We start from the raw sequence: 19,887 nt of genomic DNA on the forward strand, positions 1-19,887 counted from the left end.
TAGATAGACAGACAGACACACAGATAGATAGATAGATAGATAGATAGATGGATAGATAACCTTTATTCAGACACAATTATACTTAAAGCTTAACAGCTTGTGGGGTCATGTATCCTAATATATTAAACCTGTTAAAAATCTAAAGAGCACCAGTATTTATAAAAAATAAACAATCATTTTCCACATGATCGTGGTGCTATTAAAAAGAAAATTTCTAAAGTACTTATTTCCACATATTTGACCAAAATAGCTTCACAGCGTTATCATTTATCACAAATCTTCCACATAAAATTAACCACTTCTGACACCAAGTATCAGAGTATACCTACTATTTAATATAATTTCTCCTTTATGTAATTTTGCCTTTGTGCTTGCTGAGCCGGCTTGATGCAAATAAGTTAATTCGAACTTGTCACACAGCGGCCATATTGTCCCAGGAGACCAAAAGAGCTTTGTTTTACCACGCTAAGCCTCACAGTGGAAACCATGGGGGTGAGGCTTGGCATGGTAAAACAAAGCTTTTTTGGTCTCCCGGGACAATACGGTCGCCGTGTGACAAGGGCGGATAATAAGGACAAAAGAAATCTTTTATTGTAAAATAAATATATTAATATTTATTTTAAAATAAAGTTAAATTATGAAATAATGCACACTCTGATTGGTTAAAACAGCATGCTTAGTCAATAATTTATAGAGATATCCCACACATCCAGTTGACTCCCGATAACTCGAACCTTCAAGGGAAATTGAAAAAGGTTCGAATTATCTGGAGTTGAAAACACAGAACTGGAAAGTTTAATAAGGAAAAAACGCTGTTTAATATTTTTCTGTTCATACAGTATACATTTTTAATGATCAGATGAAAATGGAACAACATATAACGTTATGTTCTTGTAGAAATTAATTAATTTCTAGAACATAATGTAACATGAAACAAAACAAAGGAAAGGCAGCAGCGGGAAAAGAAAAGTATTTAAAGTTGTATTAAAGTTCAGGTACCGCAAACCTTGCAGTTTTCAAAGCAAACAACCTCAGGCCACTACTACAAAGTTCATGCGATTTACTTTTTCAAGAAATGGTCAGTTGCAGTACACTGTTTGTCATGTATTGAAGGACGTACTTCAAGTTATGGAGGATAAAAATATAATTATAGAGAATGACCTGAAGGGAAACAAAATTGCTTTGAGGTATCAAGGGTAAAATAAATAGAGGATATTACACGGTGGCAAGAAGATATGAATTTTATGTTCGAGTGGCAAGAACAATATCTCACGAGTGAGCGACGCGAACGAGTGAGATACTGTTCTTGCCACTCTATATTGTTCTACACCACTTTATAGCTACAATAATGTGGTGTGAATTGTGATGTCATTTGTTCATTTTCTGAACTTCGAGGAAAGACATCATATCATTGCTGGTAAGCAAGGATTAAGGATTTCAAAAACAGAGAATACTAAGCAACAATAATATTATCATAACAATAATCAAGTGCATGGCAACATTTCTTTATTCTGATTGGCTAAGAGAAATGCAGTTTCCAGTGCAGAAAAGAGGTACAGTAATTCAGTGCAAAACAAGGTAACAACCCAAGTATTCTGATTGGTTAATAATCATAGAAAGTCTGAGATGGCCAATCAAAAGCAAGCCCTGGATGCATATAATTAATAAGTACCCTCATGATGACTTTTCTTGGAATAAATAAGCACAAGTCAATTTTGGCAAAGACCAACAAATAGGCGAGTGCAGTTTGCAAATTCACCAAAGTTAGCTTAAACATTAGGGCTAGGGTGATTTCTCAAGGCCTTATCATATTTGTTTACATCAATCCGATCCGAGTTGATCCCATCCAATCCCACTTTTGTTTAATACCTGCCTGACTAATGCAATTACACCTCATAATGGCATACCCTGGATTCCAGAGGTTATTTTGTCGCTCTTTTCATAGCGAGAAAATAACCTCTGGAATCCAGGGTAATCATGACATGGAACTCAAAAAATATCTAATTGAAGTACTTTCATTGCCTGTGAAAGTGCCATAACAATACTAAAAAGAAATGCCAAGCATAAGAGAAAAAAACATGTAGTACTTAGTGCTTTAGACAAAACACACACTCCCTCAGCCATTTCTAGTCTGCGTTGAATGGAGTGCAAGTCAGCGCTGTCGTAGCGATGTCCAAATGCAATTGATGCCAACAAAAGACAGCTCCCAGGACTGGTTACCTCGTCGTATATATGAAATCCAGGTATCTTTACAGGGTAAATGTTGCTTGTATGTGCTAGGAGACCCATGAATGCGTCCTCGACCGGGAAAACTTTCCATTCTTGCATCCCTTGAAATAGAGGTGGTATAGCATCTAAAGATACCACGTAAAAGGGACCCGCGGAATACGGTGGAAAACGCTCTTTGGAGTAGCAATCTGTCGAGAGAAGATTGTCCTGATCCGAACTATTAAATCGCCTAACAGCCTTTCCATTTCTATAAACATAGCCGCCGTAAAATTTGCTGCTTCCATATTCATCTAACCACGCTATAAGGGGAGGAATACGAACGAAGACATCATCGTCGGCCTTCAAGATATAGCGTGTTCTTCCTTGCATAAAAGCCCAGCGAAATCCCGAGAGTACTTTTATCACTAAATTGTCGTAACTATCTGTGAAGTTTAACATTAGAATATCGTTGTGGAAACGAGCCTCACGCTCAATATCCGAGTATATTTGATCCCCATTACTGTTTCCAAGAAGAAAGACGTGTTTCCATTTCAACCAACTTGAGTTCTTCGCATCGTCCATGAGCCATGTGCTACGAATGACATTCCTCCTGTCCTGAAAGGAAGTTCTTCCCGATCCAGATATAACAAAAACTAGGAGGAACAAATCCTTTTCCTCATCGGAGAATCTTGGCTCTAATACGGGCGCGGCGAATGAAAATTCTAATTGAGAACAACTGGATCGAAACATTTCGAGTGGTAACACGATGGACGTGTTTGCTGAACTTGCTTCGGAAGAGCTGGTGTGAATGGATCGATCGTCTCTAGACTGCCCTCGATTTCTTCGTAAAGCTTCATTCTTGTTCTTAGTTTTTTCATCCGTGGTAAAATTTTCCTTCCCGTAGATGAACTGGCGATATCGAAAATCTGGAGGATGCAAGCTTACCAAGACAAGTAATTCTACACCAATCACTACGATCAATGCAAAAAAGCGAAGAAGGTTCTCTTTTCTGTTCGATTGGCTTTCACAGCAGAATGATTTTCGAAAGCATAGCTTCATTCCAGTCGACTGAATTCGTCAAAGAATCTGGTTAGTCCACTATTAAAATTAGTAATTCCAGGGCGTTCGTGACAGGGTATTAAATTGCCTTGTTTGAAAATAGGTCCGCGTTGCGTACATGTGTGAAAGTAACGGCTGAGAGAGTTAAAAAAATTAAAAATAAATTAATTAATCAAACATAAATTATATAAATAAATGGGAAAACGTACACTATCGAATTTTCGTTTAACGTTTTCGTTTCAAACCATTTAAACACTAATGCTAAATCGTTTTTCAGAACAATCGTTTATTTGCAAAATCGTTTATTAACTGCCAGCGTTTAACGCTTCGGAGAAAGCGTTCAAACAGTTTTACTTCCGTATAATAAAAATAACGGCAGAGGCAGTTAAGCGATTTGGGTGGCATGTACTAAAACCAGGAACACCGTAACACTCCGGAACACGCAACGAGCCCAAGGAGTACAGATTCCCATTTCGCAAACTACAAATTTTCCATTTCGCAAACTACAGATTTCCCTTTTCGTTTCGTTCCATTTCGTTTCCAAACTACAGTAAGCCGTCACGCGTGGAATGTAGTAGAGCGCACACGACTCAAGTAAATGGGGGGGGGGGGGTGGGGGGGGGGAAATCAATTAACTTGACGATAACAATCGCTCAGAAAGACTCGCTTCACTTTGTCTTACATTTCTACACGATGTCGGAGCTTGATTTGGCTGAAAAAGAAAACAAAGATGGTCTGAGTGTCTATCTTAAGGATGGTGCCTACTAATTCAAAAGTATTTTTGCCCCGGGTGGAGCTTCACTGCTCGCTCGGGGTTTCTCGCTTGGTCCCGCAAGATCAAAGATCATTTTTTTGGTGTTTTATCCCATAGAATAAATCCTTTATTGACCAAGCGTGACGTCAAGATGGCTGGATATTTGCCTCGTTTTTTTTTTAATTTACGCTTCAGCGTGCTGACACGTCTTCTTTACAGTATCATGATCAAATTAATTATATTGTTTTCTACGTACAGTATTTAATTTTTGGTATTTGTTATTTATTAAATTACCCGCTTTAACCAGTATTTTTGCTATTAACCAGATAATTCGTTATAACGAGGTCCTCGATGTAACAAAGAACCCGCTATAACGAACAATTTTTTCGGTTATGTGGCACTTTGTTGGAGCGTGGTTGCATTGTAATTCCCTCCCATCCCTCCCAAACCTCTGGGTGCTCTATACAAATCCTTATATTTTTGTTTTTGAAACTGAGCTTGGGGTACCTGTGTTGAAACGTCAGCTTCTGACTGATTGAGCCTGAGCCACCGGACCCACCTTAGTTTAAAATCACTCGGGTGTATGCTGTGGTTTCATCGCCGTTAAACAGCATTAGGATCATCGAAGGTTTATATGTAGGGATAAATTCAGTGGATACACTCTTTTGGACATGCGTTAGGGCATCTGAAATGCAAGGTAAGACGTCAAAAAGTTTGTTCTGGTGAATCAATCAGCATACAATGAAAAGACCGTGTGCTGTACTGGATCAAGGGATTCCACATATTTCACTCCTTCGCTCTTGAAGGCTTTTCCGTTTCGAATATTTCTCGTAGTGGTTATGACTCGCTTCAGATTTTAGAGAGCGGAGCTGCCATGAAGGGAAAGCGAGTTGATCTAGAGTAGATTAATATTTTTGCGGCAGTGTATAATAACTGCCTTGTTTTGAATTGAAAGACTTCCGGGATTTTTAATTGCGGTTCGTAATACACATATATACAAATAATTTCTTTTTGGGTTCATGAAATTTGAGTTAAAATCGTTTAAAAACTATGCCCACTAGACATTTTTTGCGCTTGGCATGGATGACGACAAAATGTACTTAGTTTTCATCCGAAGCGTGACATAGCGGCACCATGCGTGACAGAAAAAGACATCCAAAACTTACCCAAGGGAGCACCCGAAGGGACCGTGACTTGCGATTCAACACGGAGAGATTTATTAACGCTTTTACAGGTTTTAGTTTTGCTTTAATGGGTGTACGTTTAAGAATACCTGCACATTTCATCAATTGCAGACATTTTGGCGTCAAATTTGGGGGCTATATATTGCCCCCAATGAAGTCTCCTGAGTCTCCACTATTAGCAAAACGAGCGCGGTAATTCAATATTCTTTGTGACGTGCGAGTGTCACTTGCTGTCTCGTGAACGGAAAGAAAAGATGTATCTTTGATTCACACGTAGTTGATGAATTTGTGACGAGAGTGACTTGTAATGAGCCTCGTGTTATTCAGCGGTGGTAAGTCATTTAAAATGTAGAAACTAGCCGTAATTCTTCCATCGTGGAAAGGACATAGTCTCCTGTGAAATCTAGCTCGATTTCAAGTCGAGCGTCGAACCACCTGCGCGGGTAACCTTCTGGGATGCTTTGACAGATTCGGCGGGCCATCCGTTATTTTTCGCTTTATTCACGTGTTCAACCTTATGTCAGTTTTAGTAAAGAGACTCGCGACATCTTGTTTTATTCCAACAGATGCCCATTTTTTACTGGTCGTAGCTGTTTCGTTGGTGCTATGCCTGTTTTTGTTTCTTCTCGTTCGTGCTTACGGGAGAAACATTCGGTACAGGGGTAAAGAAAGACAAATACAGCGTCCGTTTATAAAAGGAAAACGGGGACCACAGACTCGTAGAAGTCCAGTGCTTCTTGGCAATTTGGTAGGTTTTTTAAATGTTATGTTTTATTTCCATTGACGCAACGTTGAAATTAGCCATGCGTTGAATTCGAAAGTGAAATGAACGGTGCATTTGAATTGTGTATTGACAGACGTCTTCTCATGTTGTCATTTAGTGAACAAGTCATAATTCTCTCTGATACTCTGACCGCCAAACCCTGGCTCAAGAGTTTTACACGCAATTTCTAGATATCTGTTTTTCAAGAGTATGAATAAACAATTTCGTTTGCATTGTACCGAAATATCGAAGTTGCCCTGGCGCCTCGCTTTGGCTGAAATGTATTTACATGTAGATCGACTTCTGAGCCTTTGTTTGAAATGGATTAAGTTATTTATGTAATTGAGATCTTATCGAATTTAATCCAAGAAAGTAGACATCTTGATCCCTATTTATAGCCAAGGATGTTTTTCTTTTAATTATGTGTGCTTTCTTTTGAGACTCGAATAAGAGGCGGTTAGTTGCGGTCCAGAACTATTTGCATGGCTCCCTCAATATAAAATGCAAATTCAAAATAGATTTGTCCAGAGGCGGTTTGATACAAATAAGTGAGATATTGAGTGTCAGAACTCCATAACGTTTCGGTAAGTTGCGATTTCTTATTTCATTTGCTTTTGCGTTGCTTTCCTGAGGTTTGATTGGAGTTAGATGCTCTGAAATGCTTTGTTTTACGAAGGATTTTCGAAGCAACAATTCTCCATCAGCTTTTGGCACCCGCAGATTTCATTGTAAACATATCTCAATACGAGAAATAAATATTAAAGAAAACACAGCACGTGTTTTCCGCTTTGTTAATTGTCATGGAATCGTTTTTCAGACAGCATGTTACAATTTTTGATGAACCCTCTGTAATAAATTTGGCATTAAAGCTTAGAAAGTAAGCTGAAGTAAAGTTGTTTCTTTAAAACATTGTTAATTCGTTACTTTACAGAATTTGTGATTTAAACCTTATTGTTTAACTAAAGGCTCACAAGAATCATCTTTCCTGAACACAAATGGCATAATTTATTTTTTTTGCATAATTTCTGAAAAATATTGTTTGAGAAAATTCTTCTGTATTTCCATGCAATTGCAATCAGTGAAGTTGCTTTTTTAGAAAATCTACTTTAAGAATATATTATTAGTCATAATTTTCTAATATTATTTAAAGGCTCTGTTGAATGGCATTCTTTGAGCGCATTTGTGTATGTTTTGATTCTGCTTGATGTAGCCACTCGGGAGAAAATAAGCGACAGTTTCTGTCCTTTCCTACAAGCAAACAGAAGAGAAAGTTGGCTTGAAGAATACAAATGTATATTTCCAATAAAAAAAGTAAAGCGTGGCTCTACATGTGACACTAATCAAAGATATTAGGGTTGCCTCACTTAACAGGGTGTGCAATGCGACAGTGATTCAAATATAAATCAGACATTGATAAAGTGCTCATTTATTGTCTTCAATTCTTCGTTCTTGTAAAAAGGGCTGTTTTTTTTAAAACAATATGAAAAAGAAATACGTAGTATTATTTTGTTCTATACTATACAATTTGTGCCAGATCAGTTGTTCATAAAGTCTCTGCTGCAACCGTTGCAAATTATAGAGTCACATACACAAACAGTTTGCTCATTTTGGTCAATACCAGGAACGTTTGATTCTTTCATGGTATATATATTAATACCCTACGTGTAGCCGTACCCCCCCTCCCAACAGGAAAACGGGAGGAGGGCATGTCTATGAAAAGGTGACACAAATCGTGTTCCGTGACGTCACGCCTTTGAAAGAAAATGTATAATGGTTTCTCATTGGTTACTTATCTTAGTAAATTCTTTGGAGAACACAGATTGGTGAAAATAGATTGTACCGTTGACAGACTGCTCGCTTTTTCGGCTGTGATGATAACGGTGAGGAGGGAAATGGTGCAAAAGGAACGTGAATAGTTTGCTTATCTTGAGTCAGAGATGGGCTGTATTAAACTAGCTAGCCTGGGGCTCTTCAGTATCCTGAAATCTAAATTTTCTGGAAGCGATTCCTTCAACTGGAAAACAAGCCTAGCTTTCTCGAAATTTGCTGCCTTGGGGTTTCTCATTGATTTTTCTAATTTCTCAAGCTTGTGCTGCAAATTTTGCTGTTTCTCAATGACAGCATAACCGTATCGTTCTAAAACATAAATAAGATGAAGTTCTAATGAACTCCGAGCTTGGACAAACTTTCATTGCTTTACAGGAAGGATTTGCTACTAGACACCAGTGGGTAAATATTACTCTGTCATTTATGTAATTTCACTGAATCTGTATCAAGAATTAATCTGTAACTATTTCCAAATTTCGAACAATATTCCATTAAAATGTAGATGAATAAACTTGTTTGAAACCAATGGCAAGTGAGCGAATCCATACAGTAATGTAATATCACAGCCTGCAAGTGTATTTCAAGAATTTTTGCAGAAATACCAATTATTTCCAGAAATTGCATAATTGCCATGATGTCTCGGAACACAATTTGGATCATATTTTCATAGACCTTCTACCCTGCAAGCAGTTGGTTTCTCCTACACTTCGCGAGAGAGAAACCACTGTGAGCAAGTGTTACCGGTAGTTTCTTTGAGTGAACCGCTGTCCAGCGCCAAGGACTAATAAATTAAATTTGAACAGGTAAAACACGTTAATAAGCTTGTTTTGGCGCTTGTGCGTGCGTTCAGCTACTCAACTGCTGCGTTTGGGCGAGCCTGCTGTGTAGTGATTTCGTGAGAAATAAGACGAAGTGTTGTCAAATACATTGTGTGGGTTGTGACGTACTTTGCACATGCTCGATGGAAAATCTAATGGTTGCTTGCAGTGGTTTCTCTCTTCGGAAGCGTAGGAGAAACCAGCTGCTAGCAGGGTATAGACGTTCCCTCCTCCCGTTTTTGTTTCAGAGGAGGGTACGGCTACTTGTTGACTAATAATCAATAACGATTAAATCAGCAATAAAATTAGCAATAAAATGTACACATTCAAGGCAAAAGGAATAATAACACTGTTAATATAATACTAATTCAGCATTAATTCGAACAATATGCCTCAGATTGCGATGGATTCAATGCAGAAACAATCATATGACGGTCAATGGAGATTTCATGGTCCACGAAACCTGAGCCGAGGCGCACTGTGCATGCCGTTCGACAGAGAGTCTTTAATTGCATTGTATGGCAACGTTTAGTATAACCCAGGCACCAAACCTTGTATTTTTGAAAGCTTGTATTTCTACCGGTTAAATAATAAGTATTGGTTCCTTTAATAATATTTGTTGTCATTTTTCATGTTTTTGGTCATAATATTGTGTTACTTTCACAAGCAAAAAAATGATTCTTTTTAAATAAGGAGCTACAGGTAGCTTACACTTTGTTCAACTTCTCCAAAGAGCATTTATCTAAATGTCTTAGTTACAGCTCATGTGCAGTATTGCTGTGTTTTGTTTTATTGTCAGTGACAGTATTGACTTGAAGATTTTGTTCAAGCCCGAGGTGTTCAAAAACTATTTAAGGTGGATAACGCTATCCACCGGATAAATCACTATCCAGCGGATAAACACTAGCAAAACCAATTGAGTTATCCAGTGGATAGTGATTTATTCAATGGATAGCGCTACAGGGCTCGAAATTAACATTTTTAGTAAGGCGCCAATTGGCGACTGATCCAAAAATTTTGGTCGCCAGATCTTAACTTTTAGTCGCCATTTTTTTCACTGATATTTTTTTCTTCATTTTTGTGATGATCATGTACACATGCAATCTTCTTCATAGTCCTAAGTTTAGGTACACTTAAGCTTCTAAGACTGAGATACTAAAACTTAAAAGGAATCCAGGGCTCGTAAAACATATCATTACGCATTACGAGGTAAATAATCAATGTGAAAGCAGCTTTAGTCACGTTTCCTGTGCTTCCTCCGCTTTTGTTAAGTTTCCATGTAACATCGAGTCTATAGCTTACATAAATAGACGAACCTGAACATAAACAATCACCAGTTTTCCATATTTTCAGCGCTAAAAAGCCAAGGCTTCGTTGTGAACTTCACGCTTCAATGATTGCACGTGTTGTTTAGTGCGCCCGCAATACCAGCTGCTGAATCAAACATTGGCGCTCGATTATGAAACATGGAGATCGAAGAGCCAGAAGAGTCGTGGGTTTGTTTTGTTATTTCTGTGCGCATAAATCGTGCATTTTATCCAAAACTACAGTTGATTTGCCTTTGAGGTTAAAAGGATGAAGGAAAAACGTGAAGGTTAGTCACCCACTGGCGCCTAGCTCTAAAAATCTAGTCGCCAACCCTTAATTTTTGGTCGCATTGGCGACCAGTGAGTCGCAATGTCGAGCCCTGCGCTATCCACCCTTCGAACAACTAGGGTCAGAATGATACAAAAGAGCACCATCAGTGGACTCTTGGTTGTTGTTTAGATCCGCTTCTTGGTCAGTGCTATCTTTGTTTTGCTGTTTACTGTCAGTATGATTTATGCTAAATCTACTGGCATTATCTTCTAGCTGTGTAATCATATCCAGGTTAAGTCCAAAGTCCATGTTTGAACCTTAGGGCAAAGCTCTATCAGTATTTATAATTATAGGACCCTCAAAATTCTGGTGTGGTCCCCCACCCAATAAAACCTGGATGCAACACTCTATCATGGAATTAATTCACACCTAAGATCAATGTCTTAAAGAATGTGATGGTATTTAATACAAGATTTCTCCATTATGGCACAATTTGGAGAAGCCGGCTCAGCCATGTTGTTGAGTCTTGCAATACAACTGGATATTAGGTGAAATCTAATCTCAAAAACTTCTTAGTAGTTATTTTTTTTCTCAAAGTTATCACAAAAGCTACTGAGTTCATAGGTTAATATCATAATAATAATTATTGCAAGTAAAATTAAATTATTTCCTCTGAAGTTCCACTCCCACTTTGGGGGACCTGTAGAATAAAAAATCGACTGCCTAATTAATATGCAGTAATAGATATCCACAATTGGGAAATTAAACAACAAATCAATATAGAATATGCTGAAGAAAATTAAAACAAATGTGCAGGGAAAGATCCATCTGAAGAATCAGAAAAAATATTTTTGAACATAATTTAATAATCTGTGTACATTCTGACTGTTCTGTCTACCCTTTGTTAGGGTTTGTGATGATTGTTTTTGGGATCCACAAAGTACTAAGTTGTATAATTATATTCTTTACATGCACAGCCTACATCATGACTAAGTATTGATGAAAATGTTTTGGTTTCATTTTGGTTTCACACATATGCAGCACTGAAAAGAAGTTGTTTCTTGCCTAGCTGGACATTTTGTTTTGATCTGACTCATTGCAAATTAATTCTGATCAGACATCAATAAGTCCCGGGCGAAACGTCGAACGTCACACGAGACGATCTACCGTAATTGGTAGTTTGAGTTGAACCAAATTAATTTGGGTGGACCTAAATTAAGAATGTTGGGTCAAACGTCGAACCATTAAATGCAAAAGCGAATCTCTTACTCAGCGGGATTCCAACAAAATGGCACAAATGAATACACGCAAAAAAACGTTTACGTGCTTTGCATTAATTTCTAGAAATAGGGGTTCAAAACTGCAGAAAATGCTGATCTTCCAACAAAATCGACAGATACTCATGTTGACTTTGTTTCCTGACAACCCTGCTACTCCTGTCACAAAAAAAAATACAACTAATGTTATTTGCCTCGATTGTTGCAAATTTTGTTTTTACGAAAACATGTACTACAGATAGATGTATCTTTGTCATTTACTGGCATCGAACAGACCATCTTACAGTTCTGTGCTCAGTTACCAGGCCTTTGAATATAAGTGATGGTGGAGTTGACCTTGCTTTGATACAAGCCTCATTGCTTTTCTTAATATATAAATCATGTTGTTTACAGTAAATAAATGCTAACAAGTTTCTGTTTACATAAGAAAAGCAGTGATGTTTGTATCAAAACAAAATCAATTCCAGCCTTGCTTTCATTCAAAGGTAATTCGGAGCACAGAACTGTAAAATGATCTGTTCAACGCAACTTGCCATGTTGGATTGCACCAAAAAACACTTTGTGTAAACGTTTTGATATCAAGACCAAAATATACATTATCATACAAAATTTTAAATTATGGGCTTAAGTTTGTCTCATGAGAAGTTCGACGTTTGACCCGGGCCTAATAGTCATTGATGGTACTTATTATTACGATAAATAAATAAATAAATAAATAAATAAATAAATAAATAAATTATTATTAGAAATAAACAAGGAGCTGACACTGTTTTTTTGCATAGGTAATTCTCATAATGTGGTATTATTCTTCTTGTCTGTAAACAGTTTACCAGTGTGCCTTCTGGAAGTCCTCCAAGGAGAAATCAATATGCATTAACTGGGAAAAATGTGAATGCAGTGAATAGTCTGTTTGCTAATGGTAAACCTCCAATCAGGATCATAGATAGAGATTTCCTTGGTAATGTTATTACTTCAGTTCACCAGCAGCGAAGGAAGAGTTTATCACCATTAGTAATGAAGAAGAGCACACCACAAAGAAGCGTAGAACCAAATGTGCTCTACAAATGCCAACCTCCACAAGAACATAGCAATGAAAATCATGACTGTGGAAAAGATGACTCAGCAGTGGCTTGTATTGTATATCCAGAGGAAGATGACGCTTGTGCCAAATTGATTGTTCCCGAAAACCATATAAAAACAGACAAACGTGCACATTCTACTGCAGCTATTCATAATCGTGTTACTTACCCTTCAACATCTACGGCAGCATACATCAGTGTAAAGCAGGTACCGACAACATGTAGTTGTACCTCAAACCTAAAAGTTCCTCAAGGTGATTTGGGCCAATCAAAGAACATTGTTAATGACAGTGTCCCGTCAACAACAAGGGCTAAAGCTCCAGGAAATGCTCACCAATGTAAAACTCTTTGGGCCCATAGCTGTGACCATAAAGAGTTGGCACAGAAGGCAAGTGAAGGGGATCCTCACAAGACTCCTATGTCGGTCAAGAGCAACACGGCAGATAAATTTGAATATGTCCGTCTTCAGGGTACTGGAAATGTGACTACCAGTATTAAAAAATTATTTTCATTTAATAAAACAAACAATAAGAAGGATGACTGCAGAGACAGTTTAGATAAAATTCATCGAGAACCTGAAAGGAAATCACGCCGAAAAAAGGGGAAAAAGGGCTCAAAGGGAATTATTGATCAAGAAGAGTCTGATGCATGCAAACATAAAGTTTCCAAAGGAAATGACATTGTTAAAAATGCTTCAAAAACTGAAGTGCTGTGCATGTTGTGTGGCATCAAACTGTCGAAACCACAGTGCTTCTACAGCCTTGGTTCATTATGTACAGATGGGGAATTCTGTGAGACAGACTCTGATGATGTTAATCGTCATCCTGTTGGAGACATTGATGACTTTCCCCCTCAAACTGACGTACAGAGTCATCATGATACTGGATACACCAGTAGTGATGACTTTGAGAATGACAATGGTCTATTGAAAGATTGCTGCCCAGGTGGAGAGTGGAACAAACCAGAAACAGATAGTTACGATGGAGATTATGAAAGCGATAATAATGGAAGTGGTGAGCGACTGGATAAGATGAGTGACGACATGGCTTTGAAGCCATTTGCTTCGGTTGGAGAGCCTATTCCCATAAAAGACTATGCTTTGCGAGAATGGAAGAGTGAGACAACAACATCAATAGCCATGAAAAAGGTACATCACAAATTCTGGATCAACCATTAGGAGCTGAGTCTTCTTACCTTTCCTTTTTGGAAACTCAGTTCTCTTTGTAGTGATTACGTGCTTTTGTCCTTGAAAACAAACATGCACATTTTGGGTACAATTTCAAGGCTGTTGCCTAACAGGAGCCCGGTAGCCTGGGGCTCCTAAAGAATAGCTCTGGGCGCCTTAATTTTTCACAGCAACACCTTTCACTTCATATGTTGGGCTCCTAAGTTCTCAGCGTTTAGCTCTGAGGGCCCCTTTAAAATTTTCTTAGGCAGCAGCCTTGAATTATTTAAGTGTTCTGTTTTCACACTTAAACCCCCTTAGCAACCTACATGTATTGTACTCTTCCCATTGTTCTGCTGATACAGTGTTGCAGCAAGCCATCATGTGATTTTAGTAAAATGTGTACCAGTACCGCTTCAATGGAATTTGTTTTTTTATCTTTTGAAGGATACTTATTTGGTTCTTTTTGCATAGTTTGGCGATAGAGATTTTTCAATGTACCTGTTGTTGGTGCCCCTTTTGAAGGGGCACCAAAAGCCATTAAAAATCTGAAATCTTCCATAACATCTATAGAATATCATAAAAGCTAATTTCATCACTATTTGCAGGGGTATGAAAGCATTTTGTTACGCACCAAGTGTCAGCATCTTCGTCAAATCCGAGGAGATAATTATTGTGCTATAAGGGCAGTGCTGTTTCAAATTTTAGCTGGAGAACAGACCAACTTGAATCTGTTTGCACCTGAAAAGATGACCAGACTTGAAAATGTGAGTACAGTACCTGTACATACATGTATGCAGGGGGAAAGTCTAGAGTTCTGTCCATTCAGCCAGAATTGAGGGAAATGTTAGGACAGTTAAGCCCTCAAAGAAAACTTCTACTCTGACAAAAAAATAAAATAACTTTAAACCCAGTACATGATATTTTCGATCAAATATGTTCCAATTTGTTCAAACAAAGAATTAATTTTTGTAACCAAAATAAACTAAGGATTTTCAAGAATTGCTTGAACCGGTATATGTATTTATGCTTTCAAAGGTTGTGGATGCAGCCATTATGTTATGCTTTTATTAATTTACAAAAGTCAGGGTTCACAAGTCCTGGAATTTTTGGATTTTTTAAACTTTCTTCCAGGGCCCAGGAAAAGTCCTTGAAAATTCAATTGTGGCATCAACTCTTGGAAAACTCCTTGAATTTATGTAGTATTTAATAAAAATGTTTTTTGATCGTTTTTTCAAAATAATGCAGTTTGTAAATTAAAAAAGCTGAGGAGCTAAGGCCTACATGTACTGTTGATGAATTAGATATTAAGAAAAAACGAATGAGAAAGCTATGAAAAAGTTGCCCTTCAAAGACTTTGACTTAATAAGTAACTTGTTCTAAAGGAAAATCGATGTGAAATTTCCACGGTTGGGGTCTTGGATTTCTTTTGTTTATACCCTGGAAAATTATTCTATTCACAAACTCACGTCATCCGACAATGTATTTCTACCAATAGCAAAGCTCCTACGCACTCATATAAACCTGCAACAACCACAATTTCTCTATTCGCTCCGACGAATGGCTAACGCTCGAAACGCCAGCTTTCCAAATCTTTCACGTTGGTTATTTGACCTGTATCAACTCGTTTGATAAAATCAATCTCTGTTTTCATTCCTTAGAGGGCAGGAAGATTTGTTTGGAAATAAAGTTGGAGAGATCTTCTTTTGTACTTGGAGAGGGAAGCACTTGAATTTTAGCCTGGGTTAGGAAGAATTTAATATCTCCCCCCCCCCCCCCCCCCCCTTAACTTGTACCCACGAACCCTCTCTAAACGAACGCTGGGTCTTATTGTTTCTATTGTTTTGAGAATTTAACTGGCCCCAGTTGTTCGAAGGGTGGATAGCGCTATCCACCGGATAAATCACTATTCAGTAGATAACTCAATTGGCTTTGCCAGTGTTTATCCGCTGTATAGTGATTTATCGAGTGGATAGCGTTTTCCACCTTGTCCGGCTCCTTTTGAACAACCGAAGCCTGGGATAAAATTAATGATGACCAGTTGGGTTCAGATGGAAGAGCATCGGATTACCGCGCAGGAGGTCGTGGCTTCATCTTCGACTGGACCAACACTCAGGGTCTTTAAAGAACTCAGGAGAAAGTGCTGCCTTTGTGATTACATCCGTTAACGGTTAGACTTTCAAGTCACCATGGATGAGGACTATGGACCAAAGGCCTTGTTCATAAGCTTTCTGCGACGTTAAAGGGGCTAGGTCACGCTATTTTAGGTAATTTTGTTTCATTTTGTCAATTATGAGCTCTAAACGTCAAATTGGCAGAGCAAGAGTCTTTCATTTGCAAAATCACGGCCACATAACAACTGAGAATGATTTTCCAGCTTTGTAAATGACATTTTGATAAAGATTGATATAAATTTGAAAAAAGGTGGGCCGACGTTTTTCAAATTTAACCAAATTCAATCCACTTCAATCCTCTCCAGTTTTGTCCATCCATGTCCCTTCTTGGCTTCTCTGTGTTTTGTTAGAGTTCTTCTATAGTTTTGAACAGTTATTTTGATATTTTAGTTAATTCTATGACCATTCGATCAGTGCTGAAATTGCCTAAACTTGCGTGACCTAGCCCCTTTAAAGATCTCACTGGCATACCATTCAGAGAGATCAGGACAAGGAGTTCCCGGTGTTGTGGTCTGGTCTGAATTCTGAGGACCGCAAGTTTCATTAGTGGTGTAAAGTGTTTCCTTCCTTCCCACCTCCCTAGCTTCCTTCCTTGCATTTTGTCAATTGGCAGCATGTTATAGGGAAGATATCTGTTTACAGACATTGCTTTTGTTGTTCAAATGCGCCAATCACAGGAACAAAAGACCTTTTGTTTCAACAACCAGTGAGGCTCTGGTTGGCACATTAATGACAATAGGTGACGTCAACGACATCTTCTTTATAAGCTGAACAGGGTTTCGCAAGAAAAAAAAAAACAGACGTCGTTATTGTTTTTGTATTTTTTTATTATTTCCTTTTCCAGATTCCTAGTTCACTTGCTGCAGTTGATCATTGGAGTTTTGCCAACAGGTTACCTGTTGCACAAAGTGAAGTTGTTAAGACACTTGAAAAATTCTTGGCCTTCTTTAGTGACCAGGTGAGATCTTTTCCCCGTTTTAAAAATTGCAATCATGCATAGTAGCGCGAATTGGAGTGTCACTCCGTTCTGCAATTTGCCCAGGCAGGCTGCAGAAAATAAGAGACAAACGAAGATCTATTGAGGAATTCGGGGGAATACAGGTCCCAGAGTCCATCCGCTCCACAGTATTCTTGACGACCAATATATGATAGCTAACCAGCCCTAACCCTAATTTTTTGATCACTTTAAAATCAATGCTTAGACCTAATCATTGAAATGAGTGCTTAGACTTAAAATTGAATTCATAGACACAACAATAAGTGAGGTGGATCGACTCTGGGGCGGAAAGACCGGTTACCATTCGGGAGTTGTAAGAACCACAGTGTTCTCACGAGGATTTTGTCTTAATCACTCAAAGAAAAACTATGTCCCCGTTTAACCCTTTGACGTCCAAACGTGCCGAAACCGGCCAGACTTAGTATTTTACTCCGTCTAACGCCAGACGATTTTACTCGTCAATGGGGAACCCCTGGGAGTCAATGGGTTAAGGAGTCCCCGGACCCTCTCTCCTGAAAAATAGGGGCCCTGCAGAAGCTTAAGTTAAGCTCCATGACTGAGGTGGAAAACATCCTTTCGTGATTTCTCTGTGCATTTCATCAAGGCACGTTCAAATTGGAACTCTTGGAATGGTGGCCCTTCGACAATATCGCAAACGCATTTGATTTGTTTGCCTCGATCTTACAGGTCATGATCTTTTTGTTGGCATCATAGGCGAGCCATGTGTATTGCGGGTTTGCGACTGCCATGCATTCTGAAAAACGCGGTCTTTCTTCAATTAAACAGCTTTTTGGTCTTTGCTTGGTACGTTGTCGTCTTCAACGTCCTTTTCATCAGCGTTACGATGATAAAGCTTTGGTAGTTTTCTCGTGCCTCGACGATTAGTTCCTAGGGACGAATAACATGAGCCCGGGCTCTTAACCATCTGTTACACAAAGTACCTACAGCCTGTACCTGATCCAATATGGAGGTTAAGGTGTCGAAGCTGCACTACGCTCGTATGACGGACGAAGGCAAAAGTCACTAACAAAATTGAAGGCTTTGAATACTTTGAGAGACCGTTTTCATTCATGTGAAGAAGCAAAAAGCGGGAGTATTCGCTTGACCATTAAAAAAACTGCTAACTTCCAAAACTCTTCGCTCGTAGCATCCTTTTGCGTCTTGGTCGGCGCATTTGCGTGGCTTTTTAAAGAGCCCATAACCCCAAAATATCTTTTTCGCTAAAATGAATCTTTGCACCTGTTCGAAACGCATTGCGGCCATCTTTTCCCTTTTTTATCTAATCCTGCCATTTTATAGGCTCCGAAAGTTGCGAATCCAAGCATCTTTTGTTAACGACCGAGTCAGAAGGGGAGTGGGTCTATTCCTGATTTGACGTCACAAACTGATTTACATTGCATTAACTCTTTGTAAAAATGCATGCAAAGTAGATTGTGACGTAAAAACAGGAATAGACCCACTCCCCTTCTGACTCGGTCGTGAACAAAAGATGCTTGGATTTTCGCATCTTTCGAAGCCTATAAAATGGCAGGATTTGTTAGAAAAAGGAAAAAATGGCCGCAATGCGTCTCGAACAGGTGCAAAGATTCATTTTAGCGAAAAATTTTTTTGGGGTTATGGGCACTTTAATGTGCCATTTACATTTTTCTTGCGAGAATCCCGCAAGGGCACGGCCTGGTGAGTGCGCAAGTGGCGCAGACTAGCTGGTAAAAAAAAAATATATAAAAGGTCATTTGCAAAATTGTAACAGAATAGAAAAAGGAGAAAACATAGTTTTGATTATGCTCGTAGCCATACACTTGTCTTTAATTTATTCTAGAGACGAATTGCTTGCGGCGAACTTAAACAAAGATTAATTTTGTCCGATTTGTTCCCCTTGCATGGCAGCAAGACTCTCCTTTTAGGTGATAAAAGCCGCGGAAGTCCCGGGAAGATTAGGGCGGCAAATGAGAGCTCTTTGTTTACTCGATTCTCTTCGTGGCTTTGCCATTTCTGCGTCCTTCGTATTACTTGTCCAAACACTATAGAGAACCTGCCCGTAAGCTAATGCTTCTCATATAGTTCCCCCGTCTTAACACACGACCAAATGAAGGAGAAACGCATACACTGTAAGTCACGGCGTAACAACATGATTGAAAGTGGAACATTCGCCTTGTGTTTTGCAGATCCGCAAGATACACGACATCTCAAGTCAACCCGAACGGATAGAATCTGTTCTTTCACTGCTTAATAACGAACCTGAAGAGTTCAAGATGCTGGAAGCCACTAAACTCCTGATGTATGATGCCGCTGTTCAGTTGTTTAGAAAGTTCAACAAACGGGAAGATGTGCCTGTATTTTCATTGCTCTTATTTGCACGTGACTCGTGCGAATCTCCGCGCGATTTGCTTGTCAATCATCTGAATAGAACAGGGGATACTGGTGGACTAGAGCAGGTAATGATGCGCCCCACTCCAAACCCAAACGATGTATCCCTCTTTCTTGATTTTCACTACTGATCGAAAAAGTAGACAGGATGGAGCATCAGTGTTTTGAAAAGAAGTGCAACAAAATTACAGGGGACATCTTGTTGGGACCACCATGAGACCTCAGCGTTAGAGTTCAAAGTGTGAGGAACGAAATGTGGCAATGTAGTAAAAAAAAACACTTTCAAAGTTTTTCCGCATAATATCGGAGGTTCTATTTTTACCCGTAACTTCATCGTCTGTACGAAGCTTTAGCGCTAAAGTGGTCCCGTCAAGATTTCTCCTCGGTCTTCAGTTTTTGCAGCGTAAAAACAATATGTTGCTCAATCCAGTGATTTTTACTCATTTCGTTATCGGCTACGAGTTTTTGACGGAAACAAGGAAAACGATTACAGAAGAGTAGAGTTCATTTCCGGGAGGATTTTGTTTGTTGGCTTGACGTCATACGAAAACCAAGAATACAGTAAGAACTTTATCTAAAGCCACCAACGGAAATTTTATCTGCGTTGTGATTGGCCCATCATTGGCCAACAGAGGTT

General features: G+C 38.8%; 2 protein-coding genes across 4 annotated transcripts in view; one reads left to right on the top strand and one right to left on the bottom strand.

Annotated features, from left to right (window-relative positions):
* Nucleotides 1-1,489: 1,489 nt before the first annotated feature.
* Nucleotides 1,490-3,297, bottom strand: LOC138019830 (N-acetyllactosaminide beta-1,3-N-acetylglucosaminyltransferase 4-like). The gene is made up of 2 exons (XM_068866746.1): nucleotides 1,983-3,297; nucleotides 1,490-1,908 (listed from the first exon to the last, which is right to left on the bottom strand). Exon 1 carries the CDS (start codon nucleotides 3,265-3,267, stop codon nucleotides 1,990-1,992), a length of 1,278 nt encoding a protein of 425 aa, XP_068722847.1. The 5' UTR covers nucleotides 3,268-3,297; the 3' UTR covers nucleotides 1,490-1,908; nucleotides 1,983-1,989.
* Nucleotides 3,298-4,565: 1,268 nt separating this feature from the next.
* The window catches only part of LOC138019829 (uncharacterized), a 17,043-nt gene continuing 1,721 nt past the window's right edge, over nucleotides 4,566-19,887 (top strand). The window contains exons 1-6 of one of the 3 annotated variants that reach the window (XM_068866744.1): nucleotides 4,566-4,718; nucleotides 5,772-5,953; nucleotides 12,294-13,694; nucleotides 14,321-14,479; nucleotides 16,731-16,844; nucleotides 19,049-19,318. In XM_068866744.1, coding sequence (XP_068722845.1) covers nucleotides 4,712-4,718; nucleotides 5,772-5,953; nucleotides 12,294-13,694; nucleotides 14,321-14,479; nucleotides 16,731-16,844; nucleotides 19,049-19,318 — 2,133 coding nt within the window. In that variant the 5' untranslated portion in view covers nucleotides 4,566-4,711. Of the gene's footprint in view, nucleotides 4,719-5,224; nucleotides 5,649-5,771; nucleotides 5,954-12,293; nucleotides 13,695-14,320; nucleotides 14,480-16,730; nucleotides 16,845-19,048; nucleotides 19,319-19,887 lie in introns of those variants that run through there. The other 2 variants (XM_068866743.1, XM_068866745.1) reach the window with 2 other exon arrangements.

This window comes from Montipora capricornis, chromosome 10, assembly GCF_036669925.1.
Source record: "Montipora capricornis isolate CH-2021 chromosome 10, ASM3666992v2, whole genome shotgun sequence".
Taxonomy (NCBI): domain Eukaryota; kingdom Metazoa; phylum Cnidaria; class Anthozoa; order Scleractinia; family Acroporidae; genus Montipora; species Montipora capricornis.